The following is a 14525-nucleotide window of genomic DNA, read 5'->3' as shown; positions in this document are numbered from 1 at the left end:
TGCTACACGTAAAATTAACATCAGATGCTAGAAGTAGCAGGTGTTAGGGGGCGGGGACAGAAGTGGAGCCGAGACAGAAGTGGAACCGGGCTACGTTTTATATCTCTTCATTCTGCATCAATGGACGCAAGCCACATTTGATAGTAGAATTATAGTTTGTATGAATCATGGCTTGTTTTATTTAGGGAATGGATCTGTTACTCAATGTCAATGTAAAATGAATTATTTAAAATAAATATCAGGTGACGCGAGGGGAAAGAAATTGTAGATATCTATCCGTATGCGTTTCAATCGTAATTTGGGTATTACGCTGTGCAGTCGCACAAAATACAAACGGAAATAATCGCTTGGTTTATCCCATTCGACTGCCCATGTCCCAGTATCCCAATCGGCATTTCTCTAAATTACACACGGCACTTCCTCTCAAAATGGCGCAGAATCATGTGATCGAGGGAGTTCCAATCTAGAAAAAGGAACTTTTTTCACTCGTCCTCGGTTGCCCTAGCCAGACTCAGGGAATCTGCGCAGACGTGAAATGCCGCCCAAAAGTTAGTTGTATTTCAGTTTCTTATCGAGCGCAACTGATATTGCACGTTGAACGTGAGTAAAGCCTTATTTACTTCATCAACCTATAACTTCAGTGTTGGTGCATTGTTGCCCGAACTAAACAGAGCTAGTTAACTTGACAGATAAAACGTAAATCTTATTAGGCGTTGATTCATTCACTTTATTCTGTCAAGCTGTTAAACGATACACGAATAGCCATATGTTATTTGGTGGGAGAACCAAGTGCGTAATGTGTCTCACTCCTAAAGTAGCATTTAGTTCAGTAAAACTACCCAGCCATTCAGTCGCAAAATATGAACAAGGATCACAGTTGAGCTGTAGCTTCAAAACGTATTTCAAAAGCTGTTTGTGTTGGCTTATCGTCAACATCAAAGTAGCTTGATACATTATACAATTAACAGACAACGCAAATGAGACAAAGTAAAATAAATAGAGCTTGCTGACACAAAGCATGCACTCCCTAACCCTTAAAGATGCCCAATAAACAGTGTCAGGTGCACTGAGAAATCCGGAGAAGGCGCCGGACTCTCACTCTGCGTACGAAAAGTAATGCCCCCAAGCGGCTGGATACAGTTATTTGTCGTATTTGAAACAATGGAGCGATGCCTTTTGACGACAAAACAAACACTTCCTGGGAGTGTTTGTTTACTGAGTTACAGGATTACTGTAAATTTGTTAACAGAGAATAGACTGCATTTTATCGGATACTTTTGTACGGAGAGATGGCATGAGTCTTTAAAGGAAAATTTACAGCACGAGGAAGATCAAAACATGACATTGTTTTTAAAGATAAAATTCCTGTTACATACAGTTTCACAAAACACTTCCTGGGAGCCAAAACCTGTTACTGTATGAGCGTAAACAGTTACCCCCATTCTTATTGTCACTGGTCATCACCATAGGGAAGTAATAAAAAGTAGCACTAGCATGCAATGGTTGTATCTCTCTGGAACCCTGCTACAACTTGTAGCAAGTATGGGTAGTATTAGCATGATCACAGACGTAGCAGCCACCATTTTCATTATGTCACGTTCAGCACAGATAGCAATGGTAGCTAACAGTTTGAGGCTACTTCATACCATACATGACTGAACATTATTGTTTTATAGCATGTCACAGTAAACAGTATGCAAACAGAAGGTGTAAGACAGTCAGGTCAGCCATCAAAACGGCAAAGTGTTCTCTGAATACTTTGTTAATGAGTACATCTAACCTTTGCACTGCTGCTGTTATCTTTAAGGAGTTTCACTGATGCTGGTGTCACTAGGTGCCATTCTGACAAGTAGGCTAGCTATCTAATGTGCAGTGTAGTGGCCTTTCACATTGTTCCTTGCCCATGCCTGTTAGATGCTACCTGTCTGGCAGAGGAATACTTGCTAATTAGATACATGTAAAATAGTCCAACTTCCCTTGTACACTTTTAAATGGGTAGTCTGTAATTCTATTTTCAATTCATTCCAATTTGCAGCTTGCAAGTAGTAGCACATGGCGTAAGACCACCGTGTGAATAAAATGAATATGCTGTTATATATTCAGATGTTTCCATTTATGTTAAATATTCAATTTCCAATATGATAGATGAGAATATCCACTTCATGATCATATATTCACTTTACATGCAGGCCATTGTACCTAGCAGGTTAGCTTCCTTTGCTTGTCTGAACAGCTAGACATGGTAACACATATTCAGTAGAAGCTAGTTTGTAGGGATACCTGTGTGATTCCTGGCAGGACATTGCCAAATAGCAGCTACTGTGATTACAACTTGGTTCTGTGTCCTTTCTGCTTTTGACAAGGGAGAAGGACTGTTGTGCTTTCATTTTGACAAACATAGCTGCAAGTATTATTCCTGTGACATTAAGGAAAGCTTTCAGTTGCAATTTATGGTAAATGAACCATTTTCAAAACCTACATTCCTGTGTAAGTAAAGCTTTTAATGTGACAAGTATCATCCAGCATCTTCACAGCAAACTAGCAAATCAGACCAACAAGGATGTTCTCAACTAGAAAGTACTCAAATACCTAATGTTGGGATCTGTTATTGTTGTGTTGAGAATGGTTAACTTTTGAAATTGAAAACATAAAGTAGTTGAAATATCTGATTGTCACTATCATCATAAACAAATCTGTATACTGTAACCAGCCAAACAGTGATTCATCCTATCTGGGTAACCCCCCACCTCCAGCTCAGTCAGGCTAGACATATGACCAGGCAACTACTTGTACATGCAGCTGTGAGCATGTAAACCCACACCCACCCACCACCTCAATCTCTGTCAGGCTGGCCACATGATTAGGCAACCACTTCTGCACACAGCTGTGAGTATGTGAGGAAGTGCTTCCTACCCCCGTAAAATCCATAAACGTATCACTGTGGCTGCATCAAAAAATAAAAATTCTTCAGACAATCTTCTGGTATCCAAACTGAAACTTTCCACTGTGCTGCAATTTTATGATGACTGTCGCAATGCTGATTGTGTAAAAGTTGTTTGTCTGACTTGAAAATGTACATTTTTCTTGCCTACAGAGATATAACCCAGTTCTGTTCATTACATATTTCTATCCACATACAATACAGAAACTCCTCATCTGCCAGTCCAGACAGCTTAAAAGACAGCAGTTAATGAATGCAGAAGTAAGATAACAGTAGATTGATAGAAAGAGGAACTGAGATGAAAATCCCCAATGCAAACAGGGGAAGAGAAATTCAAAAGGTATCAAGGGGAGGAGCTAGGCATTGTCAGTCTGAAACTATAAGGAGATATTTTTGGGAGGTGGTGGTCAGGCAGAGAGTCTCGTGCAAAATTGATAGAATCTGTATTTATTGCCATTCAGTCCAAATCTAGTTCCAGAACTCCTGCATTTTTTCTCCTATACAGTCCGTTTTATTCAACACAGCTCTATGAAGAGACACTGGCACTAGGACAAAGAAAATCTGAAAGAAGACAGAGTAAGTCATTTTATTTCAGAGTGACATTTAGCCTGTTTTTCTTGTTTGGTCATAAACGTTATGTGTGTTTAATGTAACCGCTGTTTGATTTAGAATTTCTGTAGTTTTTCACACTGTCATGAAATGGTATGTCTTTCGTCTCTGCAAATAATAGAGAAATAGTATGAAAAACAGTGTTGTATGTGTACACCTGAATTAAATTACTGAATAATAATCCCTTAAGGAATACAACATTCGAACATCCAGTGTTTGGAAATTTGGGCAGCTTATTGGTCTGCCAATACTCAGCACATGACCCACCTCAGTATAATTTACGAAGCATACTTTTTAAGGTATATCTGTTTCTATAGGGGGAGATACATCATTTATAAAATAAATTGTTAAATATTAAATACATTGTGTGACCTGTGATTCTGGCTTATGTGTACATATGTGTATATACAAGTAAAAATATGCAGAGATAAGAAAACAACAAATCCACCAGAAGTATTCTACGTATAATTCTTCTAATTGTAATACATTGTAAATATTCAACTTGATTACTAGTATCTACAAAAATGTAAGATTTCTGTGTGATCGTTTGTGTTGCAACAGTTCAAACTACATTGTACAACATCCTATCTGTAATTGTATACCGTATTAAGTTCTGGCCACTTGGTAGAGTAAAAATGAAGCCTTTCAACTGAAAATGTTGACAACACTGATTAAAAGAAAGTATCTAAACATCCACTGTGGGCTTTATTTTGATATGTGTATCTGAGCTGGTTTAATCAGTCACATAAGAGCATATGCATAAGGTGAACAAACACAAGACAAAGTTTAGGTCTGAATGTAAGTTTAATTTTTTATCACTACAAAACTAGTCATAATGGGATCATACAACTTCAGTTAGTTGGTTTGGGGCTGAAGTTGGATTTAATTGTTTTGTCACTACAAAACTATATGGGATCATATAACCTTAGCATGTCTGTGCATATGTGTTATTCCATGTCTGTACTGAGGAGAATTCTTACTTTTGCAGCCTGGTGAGAAATCCAACATGTGCATCTCAACCTTATTTAAGGGCTTGGGGAGTGGCAAGCGATCTTTGACATGCTTTGTAATGAATGCCTGTGTGACAGTCCAGACTTCTCATTAAGTACTATCTCACCCCTCTTTTTCTCCTTCTCTTTTGCAGTCCTTCAGGCTGCCCAAGGATGAGATCTATGTTGCTCTTCTATATCTGCTATCTCTTGAGCCTTTTTCTGGGGATCCTGTGTGTGGTGTTCGTGTCCTACTGGAATTCCCACTGGCGTGGGGGCTTTGCATGGGATGGCTCGGCCCTACAGTTCAACTGGCACCCTGTACTGATGGTAACTGGGCTGGTCGTCCTGTATGGTAACGGTAAGAGAGGGGATTTTTGAGTGAGTCATGTGACTTGGGTAGTGGGCCGTGATAAAACAGGCCTGAGATAATGAAATAAACAATATCAGTTGGGTATTTTCCTTCCACCTTCTCATAATTGAGAAAACTTCCCCTCTGAACAGCAAAAAAAAAAAATGTTTTTTTTTAATTTTCTGGTTTGTAATCACTTCTTGTATTAATTTGTATTATGTGTTAAGGTAGTAACTTTTTAAAGAATTGAAATGCATGTTCATTGTGTGACTGAATGAATGCTTTACAAATTAATGGGTTATGCAAGTGGCTGAGAAGCAATTTCTCACTGCAGGAAATTTCACTTACTTTAAGGAATATGAGGCATGTAGGCATGATTTCAATATTTGTTTCAGTCTGCACACTTGCATTAAGGTCTGACTGCTGTACATTGATAAACTGGTGTACCCTTCCTCTCCCTGGCCATATCAGCGGCTGTACTGTACCGTATCCCACTAACTTGGAGTCAGAATAAGCTACCCTGGAAGCTGCTACATGCTGGCCTGCTGTTCCTGGCTCTTCTCCTGTCCATCTTGGGTTTATGTGCCGTCTTTGATTTCCACAATGCCAAAAACATCCCCAACCTGTACTCACTGCACAGCTGGCTGGGAATCTGCACAACAGCCCTCTTCGCTGCACAGGTAAAGTGGCCAGGACTGCCCAGTGGTCCTATTCCACTTCATCCTTGCATTGCTTGTTCATGTAAGGTGCAATTAAATTAAATCAGTTTAATAATATGAATACCTGTGACATTCACTTTTCCATTGGTGGTTGGCAAAACTGAATTTGAACTGAAATACTGCATCTCTCAAATAGAAGTGATTTCACTATTTTTATGTAATACATCAGATGCATTTATTTATTTACTTAAAGACACACACACTAAAGATGTATGAAGGTAATTTTACATTTCAGTAGTCATATACTAGTTAATACTACTACTAACCTTAGTCACCAAGTTTAATGCTTCAAATGTAATCGAATGGCACTGCCAAGCTGGAGAACAAAATGTGTTTTAAAGTGTTTTAACTGTGCTTACTCCTGTGTTTTACAGTTAAATAAAGAATAATAAACTATATTTTGTATGTTTTATTGCCATACTGTTATCCTGTTGTGAGTGTTGAATGGTGATTTATTGTTTGCTCGGTATTTTCAATAATCGTACATTGTGCTTGTCACAATGTCATTATCGATTATTTACATTCTTAAACAGTATATCACAATATTTCGCAAAATAAATGTATTAAAGTTGTGTAATTGTTACATTTTCTCTATGGCAGCAAGCTAGAGGATAAAATAGTCAAACATACTGTACCGTAGCATATACTACACTAATGTATATTCATTTAAAAGGTGGGTTTCACCAACTTGCAGGAGCCCAATGACTTGGGTAGTGCGGAGATCCCTGGCTGACCTTGCACACCCCAATTCTGGGCAGAATTAAGCCAATTTGTTCTGCCACTGTAGGCTTCTGCAGGTCACTGTAGGTCATTGTTGGCAGATGACATGGCTGATTTCAAACCTGTGCCATAGGGCTGAGCCAACACCCAGGATGAGTTCCTTGTGATTTAGGAGCTATGCTGTTTGTAATTTTAAAGACAAAGAAAAACGCTAACAAGTATTCTGTCAGATATGTTCTGATTATTTTATCTATTTAATATATTTAAACATTTTATAGACCACTAAAACAAAAGGACAGACACGCAAATCTTCTCAGGAGCAGAAATTAGGAATCTGACACTCTGGGAGTTGTTTTGTTAAACTTGACTCCAGACCACAAAAGCATAGGAAATGATGTAGACAGCAGAGCAGCTTAGTAGCCTTAAGCATGTTGTAATGATAGCAAAAGCATATCAGCTAGCTGATAGTGGTTTAGACAGCTGATTCTATGATGATTTGAGGGAAAAACAATCATAAATAGGTTATGATATTAAACAAAATGATATTAACCTAGTTCATCTGTAATTAATGTTTTTCCATTGCTCTGCACCAGAATATTTGTGTTAAATGTCCAGTTCACAATAATCCTGCATTTAAAAAGACATCACTGGCAGATTACTATGTTTCAGGCTATCATCAGTGACCACCTTGGGTCCACAGAAAGTCTAACTTTGCACAGGTATTAGTAAATGTGAGTCTGTCAGCCTACATAGAGTTTGATATATACACTACACATTTTCTTTGTATGTAAGTCTAGCAGATGCACACAGTCCTAGGAGATTTGCACTCTCCTTATGTCTCTTCAATTTCACAGCCAAATAACCATCACGAATGCCATGAGCAATGATGAGCCTATGATAACTCTTAACACAAATTTGTCTTGTTGGAAAACATTTCAAGTTTTTAGGATTGAAACCATTTCCATGAGGTAGCACTATTATACGCATTCAAAATCGATGACCTTGTAATTATATCTGCTATATGGTTGCGCTGCTCAGATAAGAATCTTCTAGAGTAATCTCCTTTAGTCTTTTTTTTTAGAGTCAGATACATAGTGTCTCTCTCCTTATTGTCTGTCTTTGCATCTATGGTCAGTGGACGCTTGGCCTGGCTGCCTTCCTCCTCCCCTGCTCTCCACTTGAACTCCGCAAGCTGCTCAAGCCTATCCATGTGTGGATGGGCAGCATCATCTTTACCCTGAGCATCGCAGCCTGCATCTCCGGAATCAACGAGAAGCTCTTCTTTGCACTGTAAGGATCTCTTAGAACCCGATACAAGATTTATGAAGCATGCCCCCTCCATCAATTTGCAATATTGACATTTCTTTGTCAGTCTGTTTAGACAGACTGAACTGATTTGTGTTATGTATTTAACGTACTGTTACGCCACGTTAAGATATATTATTGTCATTCAGCAGATGCTCTAACCCAGACTTACAAAGTGCATCTAATGAGGTGGCTTTAGCAAATGTATGAAATATTTTTTTCTTGTACATTTTACTCAAATGTAAAAATGTACTTTTTTAGATTTTTTCTCAGATTTTACGTGACATACATTATATGGGTGTCTGTGAGGACACAATACGGTCACACCCCATGTATTAATATGGTTGTGCATTACTAAACAACAGTTCCATATTTTTGGTAAAACCTTCAGTATTATGTCCTCATTGTACAGGCCTTCTATAAAAAGGTGAACTAAAAAGATTCAGTTTTAAACTATTTACAAATATGTCCTAGATCTGCATTGTTCTTGCAAAGCCCTCTGTCAGCAGTAATTGGCTCTCTTTGCAGTAAAGGAAGCACCAATGAGACGAAGCCATACTCCATGCTTCCACCAGAGGCTGTATTTGCCAACTCATTAGGAGTCCTGATTATAGCCTTTGGATTGGTCATACTGAAAATCCTGTCCAATCAGAGCTGGCAACGTCCAGAGCCAGGCCAAGAGGAGGAGAGTTCTGAAGTGAGTGTGACAGCAGAAAGAACATACATGCAGATAAGCACAAATAGCTTTATTTTTTTGTTACATTACCAAAATGTATTATTTCCTATGCCTTTTTTAACTTGTGAAATTTTATTAAGACTTGAATTGTAGAAAGAAAATAAGGAGAGTGTACTTGTATTTTAAAGGAGACAGACCATTACAAGAAGCTGCACTGACACAGATAGGTTTATCATTTACAAAACTGTTTCTTTTCATTTAATAGTACTGCGTAATCTATTTACAGAACATTGTAGGCTGAAAATTATTTATGTCCCTGTATTCTCTCTAAGCCTAAATGTAAATTGGTTCCATTTTAACTGTCAGTAAGCCCAGTGGATCTGAGAGAAGTGGTCCGGTTTTTTATTTATATTGGTAAACATTTTCATGCAGTTCTGTGTACCGAGTCTCCTGTTTGTCTTCTTTTTCAGCCATTGCTTGGAGGGGACAGATGATGGGATAACACACAGTCTACATAAGGCTTTCTCTCAAGCGAATTATTTTTCCTTTTTTCACTTCATCCACCTAATATCTGTTGAAGACTGATATGTGTCCTTTTTCTCCTCAAAGGGAACATTTTATAGACATTGCTGGGACAATGTTTTTTCAGGTCTCATCTGAAAAAGAGCTGTTTTTTCTCTATACTGAGATATATCATGGAACGATGTGTTTGGTAACATAAATGATGGACAGTGCTACAGCTGTAAACAATTTTATTATATCAAACTAAAATCAACTGCATTTTCTCAAAAACATAACTAAATATGAATGCAAGAACATCATTGAATTGCTCTGAAGGATAAGTGAATTAACCTCAATGGGAAACAAACCAATACATACTGCTGTTGATGATATACATGTATACAAAATATTATAAAGGAGAATTGTTATGGTAGCTCATCAAAATGTAATACTTTTGCATGTGTGCATTAAATTATGTCTAAATAAAATCATTTAATCTGCTGTTGAATGTTATGTCAATGTAAACTGAGCTGTGGCACACATGAACTAGTACTGTTCATTATGCCAATTTCGCATGTTGTTGTAACCTGGAAACATCAGCTGCAAGAAAGTCATCCACTGGTGTGTTTCAACCTATCCCTTTGTTACACAATCCAGTTGAAACTGGTTTGTGATTGACGAGACAACAGCAGAGATCACGTGAGGTTGAAAGTCGACCGGCCCAACGCGCCGCTCTCCTCTACACCAATCAAAATGGTCAATCTGAAAAAGACGACGCAAGAAACAAAGTAGCCAATAACTGGTGACTAACCGTTCACGTTAGTACAATAACCAATGGAAATCTTGGTGAGTATACGCTCACTTTATTTGCATACCAGCTCTATAAATAAAGGATAAAAAAGTGGCGTATTACTCTGCACCATTGTAGTGTTAAGGGAAATACAGTAATCATGCCTGAACCAGCGAAAGCGGCGCCGAAGAAAGGCTCCAAGAAAGCTGTCACAAAGACCGCCGGAAAGGGAGGGAAGAAGCGTAGAAAGTCTAGGAAGGAGAGTTACGCTATATACGTATACAAAGTACTGAAACAAGTGCATCCTGATACCGGCATATCTTCCAAAGCCATGGGTATCATGAACTCTTTCGTCAACGATATATTTGAACGCATCGCAGGCGAGTCGTCCCGCTTGGCTCACTATAACAAACGCTCAACTATAACTTCACGGGAGATTCAGACGGCTGTGCGGTTGCTGTTGCCCGGAGAACTTGCGAAACATGCCGTTTCGGAAGGCACAAAGGCTGTCACCAAGTATACAAGCTCAAAGTGAAGAACTTTCCTTCTTAATAAACCCAAAGGCTCTTCTAAGAGCCACCCAAGGGTCAATAAAAGAGTATCTTCTAATGTCGAATTTACAGGTAAAGATGTTCCGGGACGTGACCAGTGCGCAGCATTGGGCAGGGCATGCCAAAACAGAAAATGTACATTGAGAACAGAAAGTATATTGTTTAGCCTATACGTTACGTTTTTAGTGAAATTTTTAGCAAAGTTTACATTACATTATTTCACAATAAAAAGGCATACTAGGAGTTAATTATGCAGTAGTCACAGCAACCAATGAAATGCTTCTGGTGGCTTGCCAAAGCTTGGTGGTTTCAAATAGGTCCGCGTCCAATCTATAATAAACCCTCACGGTTGAACATCGTGTTTATTTGCAATCGGTTGTCAACGAATAAGGAGAAGAAATGTCAGGAAGGGGTAAAGGCGGAAAAGGATTAGGAAAGGGTGGCGCAAAGCGCCATCGGAAGGTTCTTCGTGATAACATTCAGGGTATCACCAAGCCGGCCATCCGCCGTCTGGCTCGTCGTGGTGGTGTGAAGCGTATATCAGGCCTGATCTATGAAGAAACGAGAGGAGTGCTGAAGGTGTTTTTGGAGAATGTTATCCGCGATGCCGTCACCTACACTGAGCACGCCAAGCGCAAAACCGTCACTGCCATGGATGTTGTGTATGCCCTAAAACGCCAGGGACGCACACTGTACGGCTTCGGAGGCTGAACTGTTCGTCTGAAGAAAAAAAACCAAACCAAAGGCTCTTTTAAGAGCCGCCCAGAACATCAGTGAAAGAGCTCACCTTTTATTCCATTAATACTTGTTGAGATTGACGCCCATGATTGTCATTCAGTGAAGTGATAAACTTACGATAATGCTATCAGATTACACACTGTCACAGTATTGCCCATTGAAATTGGTGCATAGAGCAACATGTTACGAATAACATAGCATATGTGCGTTATGTATATATAAGTTTAACTAAAGTTATTTTGGCAGAAGCTTTTAAGATCCTCATGAAATGCCTAGTAAGATCCAAACAAAACAGACTACGACCTATGCATCACATGTGGTATGGTGGTAACCTGTTACCCAGGTATTGATAATTTTAAGATTTCCGAAGAGTCGTGCCTATTTGGCGCTCAATCCAAGTAGTCAGGATTTTAATAAATTATACCTACTGTTAGTTTTGTAAACAGGTAATTCCTCTCTCCCATACTGCAACAAAAGCCACGTATTGTTGCGTGGCAAGAGCAAATACATTACATCTGATTCACCCTATATATGAATGTGTATATATAGCCAATCGGAACCATTTATTCACTTGTATAACTGGATACTGTGGGTATATGACATCGCAGAGTGTAACATGTCCACAATCGCTGTCACAATATCATGGATTCGAGTTTGTATTTAGTCCAAATAAATAAGTCAACTTGAGATATTTTATTTTTATAAACAAATTAAACATATTTGCATTCTAATACGTTATTGAGTAACCAACACAGATTTGTCTGAAATTGTATAATAATTACATGAAAACAAACATCTTAGCGAGCTTTGTGGAATCAAACGCAGCTTTGAACAACATGCTCAGCCTATAGGATACGGCTATAATGACATATTTTGTTGTCGGAAATATTGAAATCCCAGTATACACAAATTTAAGACATCGTAATTTTGACAGCACACATACAACTGTTGGTAGTATGTATAACTGCATTTATATTAATTATCTATCAAATTGGTCAAATGCCAGGACAACTGCCGCCTCCTAGCATTGTAACAATAGCAAGCCGCTCGATTGAAAGTAACCGATATTTATCGAGCGTTGAAAGACATGTTTCACCGTGGGGTGTGATATTATTCCCAAAGCTACGAAGGATTAGTTCAAACAGATGTGTACACTGATACAAAAAATACATTAAATACAAATAATCAAGCAAGGAATGCGTCATGCCGATTAGGAAAGGATGAAATGGCGACCTGTGATGAGCTGTGTTAACTTCACCTCAGATAAAGTCTTCGAATTCCTAAATGTTAAACAGTTTTAGCTTAAAACCACAATAAAATTGTAAAGCAGAGTCTTTTCTTTAACAAAGAATTGTTAGTTATAATTTTTGGTGGAAGTTTAATCATGTTATTTCTGAAAGATTGGAGGAAGTGGGGTCCGAGCAGCTTGGTTTCCCCGCGATATTCAGAATCTTTTCGTGTTTCTATTGAATCTCTAGAGACGATTTATGTTTAACATCTATGCACCTAAAACATGTCGGTGTTTTATATTGATTTCCATACTTCATTCAGGGGAAAGCTGTTTGCTTGCCTTATAATTTTGTAGTTTTCTGTGAGAAGAAAACACAATCCAAGAGTGTTTTCTTCAACTGGGAGCTGCTGTACAGACAGTTGAGTCTATAGGGTTCTCATCTCGTATTTAAGTTCCGCCCTTCGCTGTATGTCGTGATTACATTGTCTGACTGACACTCAACGGTGAAGGAAAAACTTCCAAACTTCAGAGATGGCAGAAGTCGCTCCAGCCCCCGCCGCCGCTCCGGCAAAGGCTCCCAAGAAGAAATCTGCGGCCAAATCGAAAAAAGCTGGCCCCAGCGTGTCCGATCTTATTATGAAAGCGGTTGCCGTTTCAAAGGAACGCAAAGGGGTATCTCTTGCTGCCCTGAAGAAGGCTCTGGCTGCTGGTGGTTACGATGTAGAAAAAAATAACTCCCGTGTCAAGCTGGCGCTGAAATCCTTGGTCCAGAAAGAAACCCTGGTCCAGACGAAAGGAACCGGTGCTTCAGGATCATTTAAATTGAACAAAAAAACGGAGGGTAAGAAGCCAGCGAAAAAAGCGGCTCCTAAAGCTAAGAAACCGGCAGCAAAGAAGCCAGCGGCAGCCAAGAAACCGAAGAAGGCGGCTGCTAAGAAACCAGCAGTCAAGAAGTCCCCAAAGAAAGCCAAGAAGCCAGCACCGGCTAAGAAGGCTGCTAAAAGTCCGAAGAAAGTGAAGAAGCCCGCCGTGAAGAAAGTCGCGAAAAGCCCCAAGAAGACCAAGGCAGCCAAGCCAAAAGCTGCGAAACCGAAGGCCGCCAAAGCCAAGAAGGCAGCACCCAAAAAGAAGTGAACGGCGATTTTGACAAAATTTTTCAAACCCAAAGGCTCTTATAAGAGCCACCACAACTTCCAGAAAAGTGCAGACCAATTCCATTTTTATGGTGTGTAAATGTTTTAGTTTGTATGAATGTTTATGAGGATATATTTTATGTAATCGTGCACTAAATTGCACATGGCTAGCTGGCTAGCTATAAATGTTCTAATTGTAGGTATACTCGCTATATTTATTTGTCATTTATTTACTGTCTGATAAGCGGAGGTAGACTGAGCATTTTAATTTAACGATCCCCTTTGCTAAAAAGAGCATTGAATGGTAGGCCTACTTAAAGCACCTGACACGAAATAATTAAATAAGCTAGCAATACATGTAGATCTAATTAATCAGACCAGTCTGTTTTTAGTAGGCTACTTGTAGGCTAACACTGGTACCTTTAAGTTGACTAATATTTCTGTGTCCCATAATTTCAGGACAAACCCCTATTGGGAAAAACACAACGGAGCTATATTAACCTACACGTCAGTGTTTTAGCATACAAAGTTCTCAAACTGGTACATGTTAATACAATGTGTCGGATGTGCGACAGCTATCTCGACAACACGCGACCTTTAGTTACGGTACACAGAATCTGTACAGAAGTATACCTGTAGCCTAAATTGTGTGTATTTCATATAATATTTTATGGACAGGACGGGACTTCTATTATACCGTTTTGTTTTGAACAAATGCGCCAAATTCAAACAATCCAATCACACTGGAACCTTTGCCATAGCCAGTCAGCAAATGGGAACCGCCTCTTCAAATTTAAACAAGCCGAAAGCTACCTATTTATACAGCGATTTTGTACATTGTACGAGTAATGCATCCTTTTGGCGATCAGACTGGCATGTGAAGAATGTTTATTAAATTGGACTTTTGGTGTGTGGTTTTTTTTTGGGGGGGGGGGGGGATGAACACTCTCGCAGCGTTGTCTCTACAGGCCGTCATCGTCAAATGTTTGCTAATTGTATCAGGAAAAAGCCCGTAACCGTAACATCTCTACACTAAACAAACGCCTTCAGTGTACAGAGGAAGTTACAGTTGCTAAGTATTTACCGATATAAATCATTAAGTACGCTAGTAAAAATAAGTCTGCCGTTAAAATATTTGCATTGCCTTACACAAACCGAACAACCATTTTACACAGCAAACCTACTTGATGTTTCTCAGTTTTCTGCGTAACTTGGTCCTGCATTGGCCAACACACTGGGGTGTGCAGGAGGGACCCTTAACCTTACACGA

At 39.1% G+C, this 14525-nt stretch overlaps 4 protein-coding genes across 5 annotated transcripts; all 4 read left to right on the top strand.

Annotated features, from left to right (window-relative positions):
• The first annotated feature begins 473 nt into the window (after positions 1–473).
• On the top strand, positions 474–9296 carry LOC118776930 (cytochrome b ascorbate-dependent protein 3). 2 transcript variants are annotated; one of them, XM_036527581.1, is made up of 7 exons: positions 474–548; positions 3447–3517; positions 4695–4900; positions 5363–5571; positions 7466–7620; positions 8164–8332; positions 8782–9296. In XM_036527581.1, exons 3-7 carry the CDS (start codon positions 4714–4716, stop codon positions 8803–8805), a joined length of 744 nt encoding a protein of 247 aa, XP_036383474.1. In that variant the 5' UTR covers positions 474–548; positions 3447–3517; positions 4695–4713; the 3' UTR covers positions 8806–9296. The 2 variants fall into 2 exon arrangements, with proteins under 2 accessions (XP_036383474.1, XP_036383473.1); XM_036527580.1 differs by having other exon boundaries at positions 517–600.
• Positions 9297–9762: 466 nt separating this feature from the next.
• Positions 9763–10137, top strand: LOC118777208 (histone H2B-like). Its single transcript, XM_036527974.1, has one exon. The coding sequence runs from the start codon at positions 9763–9765 to the stop codon at positions 10135–10137; it is 375 nt and encodes a 124-aa protein (XP_036383867.1).
• Positions 10138–10530: 393 nt separating this feature from the next.
• LOC118776904 (histone H4) lies at positions 10531–10892 on the top strand. Its single transcript, XM_036527539.1, has one exon. The coding sequence runs from the start codon at positions 10553–10555 to the stop codon at positions 10862–10864; it is 312 nt and encodes a 103-aa protein (XP_036383432.1). The 5' UTR covers positions 10531–10552; the 3' UTR covers positions 10865–10892.
• A 1726-nt stretch (positions 10893–12618) lies between these two features.
• On the top strand, positions 12619–14169 carry LOC118776412 (histone H1). The gene has a single exon (XM_036526752.1). It carries the CDS (start codon positions 12654–12656, stop codon positions 13254–13256), a length of 603 nt encoding a protein of 200 aa, XP_036382645.1. The 5' UTR covers positions 12619–12653; the 3' UTR covers positions 13257–14169.
• Positions 14170–14525: the final 356 nt, after the last annotated feature.

This window comes from Megalops cyprinoides, chromosome 4 (genome assembly GCF_013368585.1).
Source record: "Megalops cyprinoides isolate fMegCyp1 chromosome 4, fMegCyp1.pri, whole genome shotgun sequence".
Taxonomy (NCBI): domain Eukaryota; kingdom Metazoa; phylum Chordata; class Actinopteri; order Elopiformes; family Megalopidae; genus Megalops; species Megalops cyprinoides.
The sequence above is the reverse complement of the archived record's forward strand: the minus strand, read 5'-3'. Positions and strand labels throughout refer to the sequence as shown.